The following is a 22,526-nucleotide window of genomic DNA, read 5'->3' on the forward strand; positions in this document are numbered from 1 at the left end:
ATCATGACTGGGATAGTAAGCAGCAGTCCCAGAACACCCACGTACTTGTTGCTTTGTGTATTAGTAATTACCATCTCTAGTCAAGGCTCTGGAAACATAACTTAGATGGCCATCTTTCTGTTGACTCCTTATAAGCAGAATGGAATCTAGCTAGTTTCTCCCACTGCCATGTTGGCTGGGCAGAGCCAACACGTTGAAAAACCCTGGGTGTGGCAGGAAAGCAAGCAGCTAGGAATTACAGTGGAAATGGATCTGGCAGTAAAGGAGCTTCAGAGTCACTTTTCTGAGCAAAACCAGAGCTCAAGAGGGTGTAGATGGAAGGGGTACTGTAGGCCTATGTGGGGTTAGGAACAATCAGTACAGAGCATTCTTTGGACACAATCCGTGCAGAGCTCTCACAGCTCCAATTCTAGCCTGCAATGCAGGATGGGCCACCAATGTTAAGGCTGCCAAGAGCCTTCTCACTTGCCCACCTGACCTGGGCACTGCTGCACTTGAATGCTGAAGGATACAGCGAGACGACGTTGGAGGCAAATTCTCCCCTCTATCTCATGGAAGGCATGAGGAGATTTCTGATGGCATTTGAGCTCTGCCAGAAACCAGATCCTCTCCAGGTAACCAAGCAGAGGTGGGTGACAGGGAAAACTTCAGTGCTAATTGAACTCTTCCATGTTCACATTAAAAGAGAGAGTGTTTCTCTCTCAGTCCCAGCCCAACCAGAGTCAGAGTTTGAAAGGGAAATTTACCAGTGCAACAACTGGAGGGGATAGCAAATGGCTTGTTTAAAGAAGTTGAAAGGGCTGATCCCATCAGCCAATTTTGGAAAGTCGCTGAGATAATTGCGCCTGTCCAGTAATAAATGAGTAAAAGCAGAAAAGGACGCTGAATAGAGAGAGAAGCAACAGCACTCAGAACCCGCCTGATACAATGGCCAATCAATAGGAGGGCTGCAGATCAGGGCGCTAGTTAGGTGGAAAATTACCACACGGCTGTGTGCGTCACGCTGGAAGGATCCTGGACAATCAATGTGGGAGCTATCGATTTAGTTATTATCACTTCATATGCTCCAGACATTGTTAAATATACATTTATTAACAAGGCTGGGGTGCATTCAGTAGAGAGGGAGTTTTAACAAGTGCAACCTCTCCTAGCTCTGATCAAAGCTCAGCCACTAGAGCCTTTAACCTCCCGATTCCTCCCCGTCAAGCTCTACCTCAGAACAAACCCTAAGGATCTAGTCAGTGGATAAGACCCTGCCCCATCTCGTGACTCAAGAGAGAGTATTTGGCCATAAGTGCCCATCTCGCGGTTGCGATTTTGGGAAAGCCTTCTGGAGCAGCAGAAACAAAGGACTCGAGGCTCAGGGTCCAAACAAAATGAGAGCTACTCACACTGCTGCTTCCAGAGGAAGGGAGGAAATGAGGTCCACGGGAGAACCTTAGTACGTAGGAAACTGAAGCGTCTTCCAAGGAGGGGTAAAGAGAGGAGTCACTTCCCATGTGCCTGGCTCCAGCAGCGGCCACGCCCCTCAGAACACCGGCTGTTCAACTGATGTATTTTACCATCAACCAGCTGCATGTATCCTAAAGCTAAGCATCACTCAACAGCAATTCTTCCTGCAACAGGCAAGCTGGGAACTCCATCAGACACCTCCCACCCCTTACACTTGTTTGTCTGGAGCAGGCTGGGAGTGGCTTGTGCAGTGCTTAAGAAGCAAGTAATACCAGGGATAGGGAGTCAGGCACTGAAGGGGCACTGCTGGGTGAAAGCAGGTCATGTACAATTGTCCTGCTGGCCACAGAAAGCAGAATAACTAGCAGACAGTGCACGGCACGGGAGGTCAGGACTCCTAGGTTCCAGCCACAGCTCTATTGCTGTGTGATACTGGGAGAGTCATCTGACCCTTCGGCGTGACAGTTCTAAAATTTCACCCACATGGACAACCAGGCTCCCCAACTTTGGTAAACTACTTAGAGATCTAGGATGTACTATTGCTACTGAAGCTGTGAGGGCATGCTGTCTAGGTACGGCCTCTGGCGCCAGCATTTCACCTCGTCATCACTGCCCGCTGCTTTGCTGCCATGTCTCCCTTTGCCTCTCCCAGTGGTAGGGATTCAGCACACACTTGTCTCTTGCATCCTGTAGCCAATAAAGGCCAGGAGCACCATAAAGCTGGCTCACTCAGTTTCAAGACAGAGGGTCCTATGCTCACAATGTTTACAGGTGCACAGTATCTGCCCTTTGGCTGGAGAACCACAGCAATGTGACCTGTAGCAGGGGAAAGAGGCACCTAAAGCTTCGTTGAAGATGAAGCTTTGACCAAAGCCATTCATGGTCTAGTCACTAGATTTTGTGGTCAACCAGACAGCCATGCAGCCACCCACGGCCGAGGCGGCTGTGTCTGTTGCAAGACAGGAAGGAGTTTTACGAAACTGGGGATACAGAATTTGGGAGAGTACCTAAAAATAGCACCAGAAGTATATTTCTGGAGCTTGTTCACAGAAGTTTTCTTTCTACACTGAAAAAGAGACACACTCCTCCCCACTACTATTTAGCAAACCCCAACTGAACACCTGCTCTGTTCAGGTACTGGATAGCAGAAGGACAAGGATGCACTACGCAAGAGAAAATGATCCATGTGTAAGTCAATTAGCACCATTACTCAGCTATCATGGGTTAGGAGAGTCAAGTCGTCGTCCCCCCGAACCCCCAACCCGCCCTCCACATCTCGTGGTCATTTGTAAAACGTTTGCATGCATGCGATCTTCGTTTCTTCAAATTAAACCAAGCAATTCCCACCTGACGTCCCAGTGGGCAATCACAAGCAATTCCGTTAATTAAATTATCTCTGATTCTGCAGCCCTGGAATCTCTCAATATACCGAGGATTGAGTTCTCGACAAAATACTTGACCAAAAGAAAAAATAATGCTGATGTCAGCGTGACTCACTTCTGTTATCCCTTCGCGACAGGTTACGACAGACTGCCCTTTGGGAAAAGCGGCAAGAGATGTCAGATCAAGATGAGCTCAGGAATCAGAGCTGTGTGTAGGGGGAAAAGTCTTCATCCCTGCAGGATGCCTACTGCAGCCATTCTGCAGGGATTCACTGCACAGGACAGTTACACATAACAGGCAGAGAAGAATGCCATTGCATTCAATTCCCTGTGTATTCAGAAGCCAGGCTGTGATGCAAACCACAACAACATGAGGGACAGGGAAGCCTTCGGCATGGCAGGCTCTGAAAGGGCTCCACCTCCCTTGGATTTCACTGAAGGAACTCTGTCATCAAGCGCTCTCCATAAAACATCCCTCTGGTTTGTTTATTTCAGCTGGGTATAAATTTTCCCTTCTTCATAAATAGTCACACTGTACAGAACATTCCATAAATTTTTACAGCTCCGGTTTGTATGTACCTTGTACAAACATTTAGCGCTGATTAAATGCACCACCAATAAAATTTCATGAGCTACTTTTGACACTTGATATTCTGACCTTCCTTCTCTTCCTTACACATTTATTTGTGTTTTCATTGAGGGCAGGTGGGAGAATTTACCGTACTTCAAACAAACTCATGGGCAATTGTTTTTAAATAGACTATTCATTCTTCTCAAGAAGCTTATGGGACAGAAAACACACTTCATTGTCTCTCGCTAAGGGCAGGGGTCCCGTCACTAGCCTACAATGGAATAATTTTTGGGGAAGGGAATGGATTTGATTGAATAGAATCATGATGCAACCAACAAAACAATGCAAATCCACAAGCACATAGTTGTGACCTTCCTTCCTTGCCGCAACCCCTTCTTTCCTACCACTCAGTTTACATCTGAACTAGCCTGCAAGTTCTGTGGAGCAGGGATGGTGTTTTATTAGTCCGTAAAGCCCCTGCATCGCTCTGGAGCTGTGTAAATAGTAAGGGAGGGACTTATTCAGAATCCAGGAATGGCACAGTGTGATGAGGTAGCTTTGTCTCTCACTCCCTTCCTATGTCAGTCTCAATACCAGCCACAGTCCTGCACCATCTAAAGGTCACAGCCTACTTCATCTTCTGAACCGTGAAGTTCGGTTCTTGGGGACCAAAGAGTAAAAAACATTTTAGCTGACAGGCTAGCCTGTCACCCGCATTCACCTTTGTCTGCGCTCTCACCAGTAAAGGCCCTGATCCTGCAATCCAATCCATTTGGGCAGACCCATGCGGAGTCCTGCTGAAGTCTCTGGCGCTCTGCACAGGCGCTCGTGTGGACAGGACTGCGGGATTGGAGCCAAAGGTAAACCAGCATGTGACCAACAGCCAGGCAAAAAGGAGCCTTCTACAGTCATAAATACTTTTTTATCCAGAGGGCTTTAAAAGGGGGCAAATGTGATACAACCACACAGTTTAAGAGCCTCAGGACTTTGCAGGAATTCCAGTGTCAGACATCTGTGGCAGACTGACTACCTGGCAACCCAGAAGGTGTGGGCTACCAGTGGGGCAGATAAACTGGGCTTTTATTTCACTGGATGAGCAGCCGAGACAGAAGGGGCCAGATCCTTCGCAGGTATAAATCTGCCTGTCACTGAGAATGCCAGTGTGCAAGTGACTCTTCTGGCAAGACGTCAATATTTTAGAAGCTAGCTTCCCCATTACCAAACTAAAAATCTCATTTATTGGGTTTGTTTATAAACTAGCCTCCCTTAAAAAGGCTGATTTATAATCCCGTAAAGGACTGTCACATGTATTGGCACGGAGGCTAATTTATTGTCCTCTAGGGGAAAGAAAAAAAAAAAAAAAGAAGCCCTCTTGCCTTGATTAATGTATGTTTTTGTATTGTAAGATATTAAAGAATGCTGCTTCACCTGTAATTATAGAGGAAAGTTTATTTTGGCGAAGTGCCCTGGCTCCTGGTTGCCAAGTTATGAATAATACAATGTTCCATCTTCTAATTTCCATGTTCTAAGTTGTGGATTCGGAGTGGGATGCATGCAAGGGCACACACATGTTGGGCCAAGGCTCTAGGAGTCACGAGTGCCTCTATTTTATACTTGCTTGCACAACTTGTTAATACCAGCAGCTGCTTGCCAAGCTTGGAGTTCGCTTCTGACTAATTTCATCTTGATGCAAACCAAAAACATGGTCTCTTTTCTCCCCGTAGAGGAATTATTTCTCTTACACTTGCATGCACCATCGCAATATCACTGAGGGGGGCTTACCATCGCGGGGAGGCATTCTAAGCTGCATTTAGTTGGGACCTGTGTATAGATTCCCCAAACAATTAAACTTCGGAAGAATTAATTATGCTTTCACACTCCCCCTGCACACAGAGCCCAACAACATCTTTACAGAAGCAGGGAGTAAATTCAGGCGCTGGCTGATTTCTTTGGCCTGCATTTCATCAGGACACGTGCCCAGCCCCAGTCGAAACGGAACCAGATGGCACTACTGAACATTCAGAATGCAAGGAGCCTCTGAGTCGGCATGTTTAGAGCTGTCTGTAGGGCTACATAGTATCCACTGGCCACCGAGACTGATTTAAACAGGAGGTTAGAGAAATGCTGAGCCTACGCCAAAATTCTAAGTGTGCCATTTGAGTGATTACGGTTCTACATGAAATCTGGGAGATAGACTCCAGAGGTCATCCTTATTCAGATTTACAGACTATGTCCCCTGTTCCAAAGAGAAAATAAATGCAATCGCATTGCTTTACCGAAAAACCTGAGGCGATCAAAGAAAGGTCTTACCCCAGAAGACTATTTTGATGCAGCAAGATTCTCTATTGAAGCAGCAGTGGCCATTTTAGGAAGCAATTTTCTAGGCAAAATTCCCAAATATGGATAATTTTATATCTGAGACTTTAATATGTCAGGTCGCCTTTCAATGCATTACCCATACCGGTGCTGCTAGAAGTATTTCTAGCAGGGTTCACGCACGGGCTCCCTGTTGCAACACAGGGGAAGCCTCCAAGGACAGCCTGTGCCGTTTGAAAATGCAGCTCTCCCCTTTAATGCGGCACCGTGGCACACGGAGACGACAGGTTGCCGCAGACAGTATTCCATCTTGTTCTAAGGGGATATCTAACACCGGAGCTGGAGCAGGAACTTCCAGCCTGGGTAGACAGATGCGCGCTAGCTCGGATTGAGCTAAAATACCTTACAAATAGCAGTGTTGCTGCGACGGTGTGAGCGGTGGGATGAGCCAGCTGCCCTGAGTGCGCAGCTAGTGTTTCTGACAGGACTGCGCTTGGCATAGCTGCCCCGTCGCACTGTCCAGGCATGCCTATTTCTAGTGCACTAGCATGTGGGTATATCTGCCAGAGCTGGAAATTGCACCACCACCTCCAGTGTAGACACACCCTAAGGATGAACCGATTTGGATTACAACGGGGCATGTCACGCAGAGATCTGTAGTCTAAACAGGCCGCGCTTCTATATTAGAGAACGAAGGTGGCCGTAATCTACAATCTTCCAGGCTGCTACAGTAGCATCGTGAATTCAAAGAGCTCTGCAGCTTTCTCAGGCCTTTAGCCTCTAGTTGATACATTTTGCAGAACTGCCAATTAATGATAATTGATTGGGAGTTACCAGGGCATCACGATAACATCTCCCCAAGGTAGTTTCCTGGAATCACACAGTCTGCCCTGGAACGTTTACACTTAGGCTATTGAATGTCTCCTTGTGTGCTGAATGAATGGACCAGAATTGGTGGCATTTCAGCTAGCCAGCTAGCTCCCTTGCTGTGAACAGAAGGCTGCATAATGCCACTGAAGGGGCCAATTGTATTTACATTAGGTTTCCTTATATTGAATTTTAACCAAGTGTTAGGCAAAAAGAAACCAGAAACCCTCAGAAAGAGACAAAGCTGAAGAGCAATAATGGTCCACCCATAGGGCCATTTCCCCCTCTGCTCCAACCACTCACTTCCCATTTGGGTTAATCTAGATTGTACCAGTCATAAATGTACTAGATGGTAAACTCCTGGCTCAGGGACTCTCTTTATGAGTCTGTCCAGTGCCCAGCATAATAGAGAGCATGACCGTGACCTCTGAATGCTACCATGGTAGCCGTTAAACAGCTTAGAGGGCCAGAAATCCATATTCTAAGCCTTTTATTTTCTGGAGTTAGTACACACAAAACTAAAGCACTATTTTATATAGCGGCCACATAAAAAATTGGTACATAACAGGTAAGCACAGCCAGGTCTGCTAATGAAGCAGGGCCTAGCTGACAATGTACTGCCCAGGACAGGGTGTTTGGTCACACGCTGCTGAAGCCTCCATCCTCCAGTGAGCTGAATGAATATGGGCACATTCTGATCAAACTCAGAATTCAGCCTATGATTAATAATAATTCTTATTCATTATTTGTATTACAGTAGGGCCTAGGCGCCCCAGTGTGTGAGGCAGCACACAAACTCTAAGAAGGCAGTCCTGCCCCGTCAAGCTTACAATCTAGGAGAAAACATTCAATCAAATCCTTGAAATACTGCAAACAATGCAATGGGGTCAAGAGGCCCTCATCAGAGGCATCATTAAGTGCAAAAGGCTGATTTTAGGGCCAACTCTCTGACAAGCTGCTCACACATCCAAGAGCAGAATTAAACTGCAAGAAGGCAGCTGTTTGTGTTTTATAAGCTAAAGTTTCTCTTACCTATGGAATAACCCCAATATTTCACAGGGAATCATCATCCATCTAACTGAAATACCCTCTAACGGCCCATCAGCCTCATATCCCTTTTGAAATAGCACAGCTGAGCACTTGCTGGGCCACAATTTATTTTTTACCTTCTCAGACATCTTGCTAACTCTATAGCTCAACAGTGACAGTCGAATTTCACACTGTGATAGCCCCCCATCGATTTCTCACTCTCGAGAAGCAACTCCGCAAATTAAAGTTAACAGCATTTCTGAAACTTTAAAAAAAAGAGGAGAGAGACGTGAAGGGCAAAGATGCCTGAACTGCACTTCTGACACAAAACATCCTTCCTTGATTAGTTGTGGCAGGAGGAATGTGTTGTGGCTGGGCATCACAACCTGGGGAATAGATGGCCAGCCCTCTGTGGAGATAGAGGCGGTTAGGGACTATTTAGAAAAGCTGGACGTGCAGAAGTCCATGGGGCCGGACGAGTTGCATCCGAGAGTGCTGAAGGAATTGGCGGCTGTGATTGCAGAGCCACTGGCCATTATCTTTGAAAACTCGTGGCGAACCGGGGAAGTCCCAGATGACTGGAAAAAGGCTAATGTAGTGCCAATCTTTAAAAAAGGGAAGGAGGAGGATCCTGGGAACTACAGGCCAGTCAGCCTCACTTCAGTCCCCGGAAAAATCATGGAGCAGGTCCTCAAAGAATCAATCCTGAAGCACTTACATGAGAGGAAAGTGATCAGGAACAGTCAGCATGGATTCACCAAGGGAAGGTCATGCCTGACTAATCTAATCGCCTTCTATGATGAGATTACTGGTTCTGTGGATGAAGGGAAAGCAGTGGATGTATTGTTTCTTGACTTCAGCAAAGCTTTTGACACGGTCTCCCACAGTATTCTTGTCAGCAAGTTAAGGAAGTATGGGCTGGATGAATGCACTATAAGGTGGGTAGAAAGTTGGCTAGATTGTCGGGCTCAACGGGTAGTGATCAATGGCTCCATGTCTAGTTGGTAGCCGGTGTCAAGTGGAGTGCCCCAGGGGTCGGTCCTGGGGCCGGCTTTGTTCAATATCTTCATAAATGATCTGGAGGATGGTGTGGATTGCACTCTCAGCAAATTTGCGGATGATACTAAACTGGGAGGAGTGGTAGATACGCTGGAGGGCAGGGAAAGGATACAGAGGGACCTAGACAAATTGGAGGATTGGGCCAAAAGAAATCTGATGAGGTTCAAGAAGGATAAGTGCAGGGTCCTGCACTTAGGACGAAAGAACCCAATGCACAGCTACAGATTAGGGACCCAATGGCTAGGCAGCAGTTCTGCGGAAAAGGACCTAGGGGTGACAGTGGACAAGAAGCTGGCTATGAGTCAGCAGTGTGCCCTTGTTGCCAAGAAGGCCAATGGCATTTTGGGATGTATAAGTAGGGGCATAGCGAGCAGATCGAGGGATGTGATCGTCCCCCTCTATTCGTCATTGGTGAGGCCTCATCTGGAGTACTGTGTCCAGTTTTGGGCCCCACGCTACAAGAAGGATGTGGATAAATTGGAAAGAGTCCAGAGAAGGGCAACAAAAATGATTAGGGGTCTGTAACACATGACTTATGAGGAGAGGCTGAGGGAACTGGGATTGTTTAGTCTGCAGAAGAGAAGAATGAGGGGGGATTTGATAGCTACTTTCAACTACCTGAGAGGTGGTTCCAGAGAGGATGGTTCTAGACTATCCTCAGTGGTAGAAGAGGACAGGACAAGGAGTAATGGTCTCAAGTTGCAGTGGGGGAGGTTTAGGTTGGATATTAGGAAAAACTTTTTCACTAGGAGGGTGGTGAAACACTGGAATGCGTTGCCTAGGGAGGTGTTGGAATCTCCTTCCTTAGAAGTTTTTAAGGTCAGGCTTGACAAAGCCGTGGCTGGGATGATTTAATTGGGGATTGTTCCTGCTTTTGAGCAGGGGGTTGGACTAGATGACCACCTGAGGTCCCTTCCAACCCTGATATTCTATGATTCTATGAATACAAGTGTCCCAGAGCCAGGCAGTGGACTCAGTGGAAAATGCATCTCTGGCCCCGGACTTACAGCCTGAGGCCTTTAGGATCTAAAGCATTATATAGTTCCTCCACCATGGGCACATGCAGAACATGTGTATACAGAGGAGGTGTAACCAGGGAAGCAGATTCCCCATGTTCCTGGGTGCACCTAAAGTAAAGGGAGATACCAGGCTCACTGACAGCTCTGAGTTCCCTTGGTTAGTTTGCCTTGCTGAGTTTTATACCCCGCCAGGCTGCAGATGAATTGCTAACTAAGACTAACCAGGATTTAGATAGAGCTACGTTGGCATGGTGATGATTTTGTTTTAAACTATTACCTGTACAGGCAATTTCTCTTCATAGCTCGAAGACAAGGGGCTAAGTTAAGAATCTCAGCCCGGCTCTCTCCTCCCTGGCAAAATCATTCTGAACTTCAGCCCCACGGGATACGCTAACACAGATTAACGACCCTACATGAACCCTGAAACCTATTCACCAGCCCTTCTGAAGAGCAACGTTACACAGTGCACTTATTACGTACTGGCGATGGCATTTCAAGGGAGAACCAGAACCTTTAAAAAAATCTACATGTAACCCCCCCGAGACAGGTGCAGCACTCTGCCCAGTGACTGCAGGATTCAGCCACAGCCCATCCCCACGCTGGTCACTGCTCTTGTTTTTGTCTTAACTTGCGTTTCAATCCTGCATTTGGCTGAGGGCAGGCAAATCCCTGGGGAACCAACCGCAGCACCGGGCCCTCCGAAGGTGCATTCTTCCAGGCAGGGACCTATTCTGTAGAGCCCCATGTGCACTACAGCACCAGCCCAGTGTTACTGTTACCTCTGCTTTTTCGCCTTGGCATCCAAAACCCATTAATGGTTCGACATCTACGGAGCTGGGGCTGGGAGAGATTATTCTGACATGTGAATTCATGGCATCTTCTCTCCAGTCCCCGGCAACGTGCTGATTTAAGCGCAGATCTGTCTTTTTAGGCCAGCGATAATCTTCCGACTTCACACCCTCCCTGCTCCCATCTCCAGCGCCATGTCTGAGAGGAGAGAAGCCCTCTGAAGAGAGCCATTGCTACTTCACATGCTGCTCTCAGCGATTAGACTCTTCAGGCCACACCAAGCCAACCCAGCACCTTCGTTTGCTTCAATTCCACTAGTTTTGCCAGGGCCGCCGAGCTCCCCCTGGAATCGGTGTTTTTTTAAAGCTGCTTCAGAAAGGTCGGGGGGCGGGGGGGAAGAGCAATGAAAAGAAAACAAACGCCATGGCTTTTCTTCTCTAAAGCCCTCTCCTAAACACAACAAGCAGCTCGTCCAGCGGAGCATGATGAGCATGAAGTGTTATATAAAGAAGATAATTATAAAGGGATTTAATGCTTGGTGGGCTTAAGTCGCAAGGTTTATAGCAAAGGTAGCGCACTTGCTTAAACAGCCTGGTGCTCTGGTTTGCTGTTATGTGAGCAGCACTGAGGGCGCTAACTGGAAGCCCAAACAAGATTTGTTTTATGAAAAAAAGAGCAGAGCCCCTTCCCAGCATGGATGGCAGCTCGAGTCCCACCTCCTTCCAGTTCTGTTCCATCCCTGATTAATGATGTTGTCTGCCTGATTTATGACCCACCCCAACAGATTAGAGTTTCCCCCTTCAACCTCCCCTCCGCTTCCCCCCCGCAAAAGGCAGAGCCACACTCCGCTGGAAATATTAGAGAATTATTAAATAAACATTCATACGTCATGTCTCTTCCCATACTGAGCTCATCGCAGTCAACACTCGGCAGCCTGGGCCTGTTTGCTTTCATGCTGACACCAAACAGCTGGAGTGATTCATGGAGAGGCTGGCTACAATGTTTCATGTCATATATCATGCTAGCAGCGCTCCCTGCCCTGACTGAGATAAACTGATCAACCACAACGGACTGGAATGAATTTATGACAACACAAAATTGAGGAAAACAAATGGGAGGTGACCCAGTGGGCCACTAACCCAGACTCTTTCGCTGGCCTGCAATCTAGTTTGGTGGCAGAAAGCAAAATTGAACATTGGCACTCTGAATTAAGATGTTGGCTTTTAACCCCTGGGAACCTTGATTTCAAAATGGTGCCAGGTTACTTGGGTAACGTCTTGGGAGGGAGGGGGAAGGGAGAAAAGAGGTCACAGCTTCTGCAGCTCACAGCTAGTCCTGACACACAACTACAAGTCCCAGCAGAGCATCTCCGCTAGTGGAGGAGACTGGGCACATGTCTGAACGGTTACAGGAATCGATTACTCTCTCCAAGCCCAATGCAAAGCCCTGTCTCCAGTCCAACCAGAGGTGCGTTTCATTTGCTGAGGACTTAAGCCACCCTTCTCCCTACCCTATCCCCCTTTACTAATCCTTTAGAACTAAACAGAAAATTAATGGAGTCAAGATTGGAAAGTCCCACTAAATCCCGATGCTCCGAGTGTATTAGTCCCCAGACCAATCCTAGTTCCATCTTGTCAACCAGTGGCTACCATCTGCCGTTCAAACACAGATGATGCAAGGGGCTAGGTCACTGCTAAGGGAAACAATGGAGACCTGTCATGGTACATGGAGGTGGGGAAATCAGTGTGGACTTTCCTTGCATCTCTAGGCTTGTCAATTTGCTTGCAAGAGTGTCTTCTAAGGAAGCCTGAAGTGCAAATTCCATTAACTTTCAACCAAAGTACATCAGCGGCATGCCAAAACAAGGACAGTGTACTGTATCGTATTAGCTAATTAAAAAAATACTCTCCATGCCTAGACTTATTTTTGGAATGGGGGGAAGGAATGTCATTCTTATAACAGTAGGATCAATACATGGAATCACTACTAACTCTATTACCCATTGTTCGAAATGGAGAGCACAGCTGACACAGGTGATAAACCATGTGCTTCTAAACTTTTTAAAATGCTAATCAGATGCTACATGGAGCTTAACACACCAATCAATAACACCCAGATTTAAAAGCAAAAATTAAAGTTATGAACAACGGAGCAAAGTGCTTTGGCCTAGAACTTGCTGCAAGCGCCATCCCAAACAAGAAAAATGAAACCAATTTAGCTCCAGATTAAGAAACAGGAACTGGAGATGAATCAATTTAGCCTGTTGGGCTGGGTCACCATATATCATGGCTCCTCAGCAGAGTGGGAAGCAGCCAGACAGTATGAAACACCTCCTCCCCCGCTTTCTGTAGGATTCTAGGTCTGATCGCTGTTATCAATTAATTTAACTCAAACCCCCCCAACACACACAAACATGCAGAGCATCCAGGCTCCTTAAACAGCAGGACAGAAACTATATCACACACACACGTCACAGGGGAAAAAAGGGAAAGGTGGGAATCCACCTCCAACACCATCTTACTGTCTGATCCTGACGGAAATAAAGGCCTTTAAATAAAAGCACCTCAGCACTCCTTGTTCCTTTAAACGAGGAATTTCTTGGGAAGAGTTAATAAGCCAGTAAAGCTTTACCTGTAATTTCTAAGGAGTTTTGCCTGCCTTCCAGCAGCTCCAGCAGGACTGGGAGTTGAACTGGGGCAGGGTTATGATGGGACAGGACGAATGCATATATTTCACAATATAGTTATTCTATGTGTTGTCTGGAAAGTCCTTGGGGATCCTTCAAAAGACTCTAGACCAAGCTTTAATAACCTGATCAAGGAGGTAAGGTCAATTTGTCACTTGAGCTCAAGTGTTCTGGAAAGGGTCAAATCCTTTTAGCTTTTCAGCAGGAGTGGATTTGGGAGGGTAGAGTCGCTGACTCTAAGGAGAGCTTAGGAGGTCCTACGGAAGGATGGGCAACAAACCAAAGGAGGGGGAGACAGAGGCCAATGGATTATTGCTAAGGGATTCAACACCTCTGACACAAAACACAAGAGTAGCTACTTTGAAGCTAGGTCTCCTGTTGCAGTGTTGTCAAATCCCCAAATTCTATGGTTTTGGTTTCAACCCACTGATTGAGAAGCATGAAAACATCAGATCTACATAGAGTATGAGCAGTGTGGATCACCCATGTCTGGGACACATGGGTAGAGAGGTTTTAAAACAGAAAAAAAAAAAGGTCCCAAGACCAGATGTCGGGGCAGCAGAGAATTACCTCAGCTAACACCTAACCATGCACTAGTGCTTCTTAAAGCTTTAGCTGTTAGACGTCTCCAGTCTGTAGGGGACACAGAACCTGAAGTCAGGCCTGGGCAGGTCGATGAGGAGAAGGAACTGGATTTCAAACGAATCTGAGATAAAGTTATTTGGAATCTGCAAGCACAGAGATTTTCCCCACTGCTTCGGTCTCATTCAGAGTCATTTTATTCCTTACCTGATCAGTGCTGATTTTAGGCAATAATTGACTCTCTCTTTAAAAAGGGAATTAAAATGATCCACGACAGCAGTGGAGGATCTTGAGAGTACTAAGCTGGGATTTCCAGAGGCCCTCACACGGCCAGGTGCCCAACAGCCAGGGTTTCCCCACAAGCCTTTAGAAGAGGGTCGGAAGGGGCAAGCCACTCTGAGGTGGGCGAGGGAGAAGGCATCCCCAAAAGAGAGAAATCTGAAACAAACAGTGCCAAGGGCATGACATGGCTCCATCCTAGGCCATGCGTACGTGCATGCTGTGGCTGGAAGTAGCTAGAGAAGAAGATGATCATCACACAGCTTAAATGCTGGGTCGCAGGCTCCTGAATCAGGGGCAGAAGGCTGCAGATGAAACATGCTCAGATCCTGGGAAATGGAGGTTCAGGGTGTCTCCTACTAGTGACCCTCTCTGGCTCACACAAGGACCAATGCTGACTGGCTCCATGGCGAAGAGTATTCAGCTTTTGTCCTCAAATGGCAGCCTTTGGGCTGGTGCGAGTCCTACCCATAGATAGAAGGAGGATGGAATAAATAGGTACCAAGGCAGGGTCTGAGCGGTCAAGGAGAGAGAGCATAGGGGCTTCCTTTAGGAGAGGGATTCTGAAGAACACAGGGAGCTTACCAATAAAGCACACAGCCACCCCCGCTCCATACCACATGCCTGCTGGAGATCACTGCACTGAGCGCCAAGACACAGAGGTGGGGTGTTTCCTTTGTGGACGAGGAATTGCTACGGAGCATGAAAAACAGAAGGCCTCACCCCATGATGGTGGAACCCCCAGTTATCAGCCACTTCAGACAGCGGGAGCTAAGAGCGGAGATAATGCAATGCTGATGTTTGGGACGGAAGTAGCTTATTTCAGGGATAACTGCTTCAGTGGTCAAGGGTCCAAAATATGCCAGTGCGTGCCTCTTTGAGTTACCCTGACGCTCAGAGAGCTGGGGGCAGTTGTTTCACTTCCACAGAATGGGCAGGACTGTGCGCTTTATACTCACTTTTCGATGTCGCTGTTCTTACAGGTCTTTTGCAGAGCCTCCTGTTTACTGCTCTCCCCGTTACTCGTCGAGGGCATGTCTGTAGAGGGAAGGTACAGGGCATTTAATAAAAGGAAAGAGTCTAAATGTGTAACAGGTGCAGGAGCAAAGGACCCAGGAGTCACTTTCCCAGAACCAACACTGCCTGCCTGTTCCTGGCTGTCTGAAAGGCCTAAGATCCAAGAAGGAAAATGAAAATTCCACCCTTGCCTCGCTTCCAATGGACGGCCCCGTGGCATTTGCTGGTTGTACCAGCTAAGATTTATTTCAGAAAAGGTTTGCTACAGCAGCCATGCAGACCGGGTTTCCAGCAAGGCAGGACTGGATGAAATTCCCCCCACAAGAGGGAAAAAAAAAAAAAAAAAAAAAGCCAAGATTTTCCAGTGACTGAGGGATTTTGGGCACCCAGCCAGAGATACCTTAAAGAGTCCTGACTGAAATTGCTGAGCACCTGCCCTCTGCAAATCTGGCTCCTACAAGGTATCTTAAATGGGGCACTCAAAGTCACTAGCCACTTCTGAAAATCTCGGCCCAAGAGTCCACCCAGAGCAGCTCGTGATGTGTCTGGGTGACAAGTACTATAGAAATGCAAGCGAATACCAAGCACTAGTGCTGTTGTTTCTTCACCAGCCCTCCGACACGGCTACATTTAATTCGCTGTCTGTGGTAAGTCCTCCAATTTCACTTATCTAAGGCAGTTTATTCTCTCTTCTCTTAGGAAGCTATGTGGGTGCTGTGTCACTTACAGGAAAGTGATTAAGAACGGAGAATATTTAATACACTTATTTATCATGCCCTTGGTGAGACCGTATTTCCTCACCCTTCTCTTCCCCTTCCCAGGTCCAAGCCCCACACTGGTTCGGTACTGTGCAGTTGCCCAAGCCCCTGGTTGAGGACTCTTATGAACAGAGGCCTGGGCGTCAGGTGCCCAGCATTCTATTCCCAGTTCTGCTACTGCGCTCCCTGGGCGACCGAGGGCAAGTCTCCTAACACCCCTCACCCTCAATTCCCTCTTCCGGAAAGCAGGGATGACAGCACTTACCCAATGTTGTGATGTGCTTGGGGCTCTACAGCGGGAACGTGTCCAGTTTTATTACTGGCGGGCTGCTCACACTTCCCACTAGTTTGTTATTGTAGGGCTGGGTATGTGCCTGGGGTTTAAAAAAACCCCAAAGATACCCAAATGAGTATCAACGTAAATCACAGCTCAAGCCATTTTCTTTGTTGCAGATCATTCCTGTGGGCAGCCTCTACCACGTATCCTCAGCTGGGACAGAAGCCAGGACCTTCCATGCTAAAAGCACAGGCCTCTGCCACTTGGGCTAACGGAAGAACTCCCCGGTAACAGCAACAGGAAGCACTATTCTCTTACGCTGACACCAGAGGTGACATTATTAATCTCCTTTATCCTTTTAAAAATGGGAAGGCAACAAAAAAGGGCAGCGTTAACATGTGTCTGGGTCAAGCCACCAGCAACCGAACAGCGGCACTGGGGAGTGAAGCTCTGACAGCTGCTTAAGTGAATGGAGGAGGATGACCCAAGGCAGTGTGGTTTCTGCTGGGGAGGGAGAACTTCCATTACCATGTCCATTATTGCACAGACACTTCCTGACCAGCTGGGCAGGCTCCTCAGATACCATGCTACCAGACACTCCTACCACAGAGGGCAGTGCCCCCAGGACACCACCCTCACTACTGGACTGCTGGCCAGAAAACTCCCTGTTCTCTACAGATGTGATTCCAGTCTGACCCTCAGTGCCAAGAGACAAGATATGGCTCCCAACACAAGAGACCCCACTAGTTACCAACTGGCATCCTGTGTCACCAGGCCAAGCAGTCACCAGCTGCTTTGTTCCTTTAATTCAGACGCTATTTTATGACATCATTCAGTTCAACAGGAAGTTGGTGCGGCCTAATGGTCAGAACCCAGGAGTGGGAGCCCAAAATGCCAGAGTTCTAATCCTGTCTCTGACTGACTCTCTCCAAGGCTTTGGGCACGTCTCCACCTTGGGGTCAGCCCCTCAAAGGCCCATGATGAGGAATATGTGCGGGGACCTCTGAGATCCTCAGAATAAAGGTGTTCTGCAAGTACCGAGTATTGTTAATGATACTGGTTGGGATCAAAGAACTATGTATACACAAGATGCGTCTATTGACATGCAGCTACAATGACCACCACGGAGGTAAGTGGCTGCAACTCGAAAAAAGCGTAAGATAAAACCCCCCTCCCCCATCCAAACCTGCAAGAGAAGATCTTCATGTTCAGGATGGAACAGTAATTTATGGATCTAACACTCACCATCGCTGGCCCATTTGGAAAACTCTGGCGTTATTCGGGTACTGGGTGTGCCACCACTAGAAACAGAGAAGAGAACAATGTTGAAAGCAGGTCACGGAGAGTCCGTGGCTCCTACAAGCTCACAAGCCTCACTGGCTTTTGTAGGTTTCAACAGCTTAAATACAAACATTCCCTCCCACTTAAATCTGGGCATCAAAGCGAGGGACTAGCCTTCTCTAGAACTGGGCTTTGTGCTGGCAACTCCCGCTGGTCTAGTCCTAGCCCTTGCCCACATAGTCTCTGTTAAACCACTCAGTGGTTGTGATGTTGACTGAAGGCTTTGGATCCAAATTCCTTCCCTTGTAACCTAAAGCTGAGTTTTGCACCCCAGATTGCAGAAGCAAAAGGCTTAATGGCTAAAGGCTTCTCTCTATGTTACAACAGACTCCCCCTCTAAGAATAACTGCACTTTCTCACAGGCATGGACTTATAATGCTTCAAATTTGGGACAACCATTGCACTAAAGCATGTAGAACTGGCAATCATGACCAGTCACTTGTGAGCCAACAGAATAAAGGAGGCAACAGCACAAGAGAATCTTTAAAGGAGCCTTGGTAATTATGAGCACTATGTGACATTTTCAGCTCTGTGAGCTAAGAGGGTTACATTAAAAGGGTAATCTAGCCTCCCGCTTCAAGGCATGAGCTAATAATTACACCCTGCATTTCTCCAGAGCCTTTGGCCAGAATTTCAAAGCACTTTGCAAATATTAAGTATAATCACCCCCATTTTACAGATGGGCAAATGAGTCAGAGAATGATTCAAGGACCACAAGGCAATACAGCGTCTGACTGCCAGAGCCACATATGGGAATGTGACCTCGGAGGTTCCAGGCTCCTGCTATAATCCCCAAACCACATCTCCCCACTACTGTGTGCGGGCACTGGCAAGGGATTCCCCCTCCCCCCCATCACAATGCGCTCATCTGGTGAGGGGGAATGGTTCTACTTCACTCTGAAGCATAGCGATTGGCCACTGCTGAAGGCCCAATGGTCTGATCCACCATGGCGAACCCTGTGTTTCTACAGAGTGGAACCTAATTTCAAGCCACTGTTTGTGACAGGCTAAACAGTAAGAAAGCCTCATTCCACTGCTTCATCAATCACTTCAACCTTGACCTCACTGAGGATCACTCAGTCTAAGAGACAGAGGGGAAATTTAAGCCCTATCTCCATGCAGGGCAGAGGGCTAGAAAAACCACCCTACGTCCCTGTTAACAGTCATTTTGTTATTTGCCTGAAGCACTTCCCCAAGCGCCTGGCTCACATCGCGCTCTTGCTGCCTGCATTTCTCAGCCTGGAGCAAGCCAGGCAGTGCTCTCGGCTCCAAGCACAAAGGCCTGCCACATGAGGGAGCGGCGCAGACCTGCCCCAACTCCGTGCTGCATGCAGAGGGGTCCACTGGCCTGTTCTACACCAGCCCGGGCAATCACATACACGGTGCTAGCTGACACGTACTGCACAGAGTGCTATGGCATGCAAGCGGCAGCCGCATTGACACAGATCTACTCAACTCTAGTCCGCTCCGGGGAGTGACAGAGCTCAGGGCCCCCGACCGTAAAAGGTCTGCCCAGAAAGGGATTGCAGCACCACAGTGTCTTCCCCACCAGAAGTTAGCAGCTGGCCAATGTTGCTCTCAGAGTAGGCAGCTACTGCAGGGGAGTGGGTGTGGCCAGAGTAGCTGGAGAATGTGCTTTGCAGGGACTTCTACGAATCCCTAACCATATCCTTATTTGCCCCTTCCTACAGCACGGGTGGGGAATTCAGCCCAAGCCACAAGACTGTTTCCTTGGCTGGCTTTGCCTCTCCCTTGCCATGTCACACACACACTTAGCTGAACAGGGATTTCCCCTTCAACTCACACCCAGCCAGTTTGGTGAAAACCATTACAAAGCCCACGCGCTTACTTTAAGACGGCACCGCGGAGTGCCTCACGCTCTTTGGCTTCGCCCGGCTCTTCCCCAGTGCAAGGGATGATATCTGCCTCTGTGTACCTGAGCACAGAGGGTTAAGGAGCAATACAGCCTTGTCAAGGGCGAGGAGTGGGTGCTCTGCATTACGCCTGTTTCTCGGCACTGGGGCACTCAGCCAGCTAACTTTGGCTACAAAGGATACAGAGCGAGTTCATTCGGACAATCTACCTCAACAGCTAGCTTCCCGAAGCTTTGATTTCAAAGGCAACATGGTAACAAACTTAGACAGGAAGGTAACGCCCTGGGCCATATGGAGAGATTCCTTTGATAGTAACATGTGGGAAGAGCTGTTATGAGAGAGAGAAACTCTCAATCTCTCTCTCTCTTTTTTTTTTTTTTTTTTTTTGAAGAATACAAGCCTTGGCTTACAGACACTTTAGGGCTGGATCCTCTGCAGGCATCAGTCAGCATAGTGCCATGGCCTCTATTAGCGAGATGCTGACTCACAGCAGCTGGTGCAGGTTTAATTAAATTCCAGAATAGAGACAATAAGGCTCACCACCCCCCAATGTCAGAGTGTAAACACTGCCTTCCGGGGATTCAGATCCCGTGGCTGCTCCCGCTCCTGCTAGATGCCTGCATTGAACAACTCCTGGAGATGCAAGGTACAGTCCAGTTGCTCTGGCCCCAGTTTCTGGATGGAGGAGCTCCAGTCCTAACCAAATAGTTGGAGCAGAGCAAGTGCGCCGGAAGAGGGGTGGGGGTGGGTAGACCATGGCCCCATTACCTTTTAGTGGCCTTAAGGGTGAGCAATGGGAGGGTGGGGGCGGAGAGGAGTGAGCAGGTGGTGGGATCTGGGGGGGGTGGGGGGGAGGGGAAGGTGGCCTGGGAGCAGGGACAAGGCAGTGTAGGGGCGAGGCTTGGGGGAAGGGCCACGGTTCAGGTCCTGGTGGCCCCCTGCTTTTAGGAAGCTTCTGACACTCCTGGAGCAGAATGCATCTTGGGAAAATCTGAGAGCGGGGAAAAAAGGAGATGGAAGTGTTGTGTCAGAGACATTAGGGAAAATAACCCAAAGGATCAAGTGTGTGATATTTTTCCTGTGTGCTTCACCCGCTGGGTCTGGGGTGAGAAATGACGACCAGGGGAGACTCTTTAATGGGAGTGAAAGGGAACTGTGAAGCAGATATGCGTACTGGGGACTGCTCCTGGACCAAGGAACATCTGAGCTGCAGTGTGGGGAGCTGCTGGCATTTCTCACAGGGGCTGAGCTCAACGTTACACAGAGCAATGCTGTACCACGGTCTCAGAAACATCAGACACATGGCTATGGTTCCACTGAGTAAGAACCTCTCAAAAACGATACTGTGGTTTCCCGTATTCCAGCGTGTCATCTCCATCCACGTCGAGATCAGCGTCGCTATCCGGATTCTCCTTGCCACTGCACATAATGAATCCAGAACCTGGAGGGAATAAAATGGGTGGACTATATCATGAATCACTGCGCCGTAGCAAAACATCTCGCAGAGCAACAGTAGGAGATCCCTTGAAAGAAATCCTAGGACAGAGGCTAGGCTGTGTGGGCTATCCTTCAGAGCTCAGTCATGTGTTTTGAACGGATTAGCCGCAGGAACCAGTGCCACCGACTCCTCTGGATCTCTCTCATGGGACCTCTCTAGGAACAGGACAGTACATAAACATATCGGCAGGAAATGCTTTGACATTTCCTGGGTTTATGCTGTCCATCAGAAAGAAGGAGACAGTTTAATTTTCCATTATGAAGGGAATTTGAGAGAACCCTCATCATAACTTTACTTTTGTAGCAAGGAAAAAGAGGAGCTTGAGGGTTATCGGGGGGTGTCTCTCACTCGTGGCCGAAAGCTCAAGCACCAAAATAAGTTACTGGGTGTAGCTAAGTTTGTTCATCACGTGGTATTTCAGCCAAACACGAGGAGATAAGGCCAGTGGAAAATAGTGAATTGCATCTTCATCATGAGGACTATCCATGGGGGCAAACAGACACCAGGATAATAGAACACTCATTTCTGTAACGAGTGTTGTCCTCGGCTTAATTTTGTCCAATATTAAATGCTCATGAATGAGAATAAAACTACTTCTGGGAAGCAGATAAGGAACACACGAATGTTAAGGGCGCTAACCAGCGCTTCTTATGCAGGCAAAATCCCTGTTGAAGTATGAAGTGCTGCATAGGCCCAGATCCTGTGAAGTGTTAAATGCCCCTGACTAACTCCCAGGGGAGCTGAGGATGCCCAGGCTCTCGCAAGATTGAGCCCCCTCACATACTTAGTAGAAAGTACTTCGGAAGCCACATAAGAAGTGCTAATCTTTAGGAGAGAGCCAACACAGGCAAGAAGCATCTTCGAGCATTGTTGTTAATTGCTTTATGGGCATGCCAGGCAGGATCAGGTTCTCTTGAGCTAAATGTTGTACAAACACAGCAAGAGTGTTTACACCAAACAGTTACCATTCAACATCTCTGTTGACCAGTGGGGAAACCGAGGCACGGAATAATTACGTGACTTGCCCAGGGTCACACAGGGAGTCTGTTGCAGAGCTGGGAAATGAACCCAGATGCCCTGAGTCCCAACCACAATGCCATCCTCCCTCCGTGTTGAAGGGCTGTACCAGAGTCAAAACATTTTGGTACCAGATCACTAACTCTGGCTCATGTCAGCATGTTCCTTAAGCCAATTTTAATTGGGCTTTGAGAGCAAACGCCTCTTGTGCAGTGTGAATGTGCCCAGGAAGAAAAGAGGTGGTGAGTTTCAGTTAGGGATATTGAATTTGGGGAGGATTATTAATTGCACCCTATAAAAACAGCAGTCCCTCCATCCCCCGAGTCACCCTCTTGACAATACAAGGGCCTGACTCTTCTCCCAGTCCAGTGTGCTCTCAACCCAGTTTATGCTGTCAATACCGGATCTGTGTCCCCCTCTCTGACCCCCGCCCCCGCCCCCCGCCCCCCCCCCCCCAGTGGTGGAGCAGTATTTCTAGCTGGCTATATCCCCAGTGGGAGCTAGACAGGATACAGATCTCTTTCCAAGGACACCACTCGAATGCAGTATGTCACTGTCGGCCTCTGAGAATGTACAAGGTATCAGTTAAGCTGCTAATAAAATTTGTTTATAAAGACTTGATATTTCTCTTCCCCTATATAAAACAAGGGCCTTTAAGAAGTGGCACTTTTAGCACTCCATCAGTTTTCAGGATCACCTTTCCAGACTAACTC

The 22,526-nt window shown here is 47.9% G+C and overlaps 1 protein-coding gene across 2 annotated transcripts in view; it reads right to left on the reverse strand.

Moving 5' to 3' along the window:
* The window catches only part of RNF220 (ring finger protein 220), a 329,212-nt gene that overhangs the window by 17,708 nt on the left and 288,978 nt on the right, over nucleotides 1-22,526 (reverse strand). For both annotated transcript variants that reach the window (XM_073357946.2, XM_073357945.1), the window contains 4 exons: nucleotides 20,643-20,739; nucleotides 19,274-19,360; nucleotides 17,329-17,384; nucleotides 14,991-15,069 (listed from right to left, as the gene is read on the reverse strand). In XM_073357946.2, the coding sequence (XP_073214047.1) occupies nucleotides 14,991-15,069; nucleotides 17,329-17,384; nucleotides 19,274-19,360; nucleotides 20,643-20,739 (319 nt within the window). The remainder of the gene's footprint in view (nucleotides 1-14,990; nucleotides 15,070-17,328; nucleotides 17,385-19,273; nucleotides 19,361-20,642; nucleotides 20,740-22,526) is intronic.

Source organism: Lepidochelys kempii, chromosome 8, assembly GCF_965140285.1.
Source record: "Lepidochelys kempii isolate rLepKem1 chromosome 8, rLepKem1.hap1, whole genome shotgun sequence".
In the NCBI taxonomy this organism is placed as follows: domain Eukaryota; kingdom Metazoa; phylum Chordata; order Testudines; family Cheloniidae; genus Lepidochelys; species Lepidochelys kempii.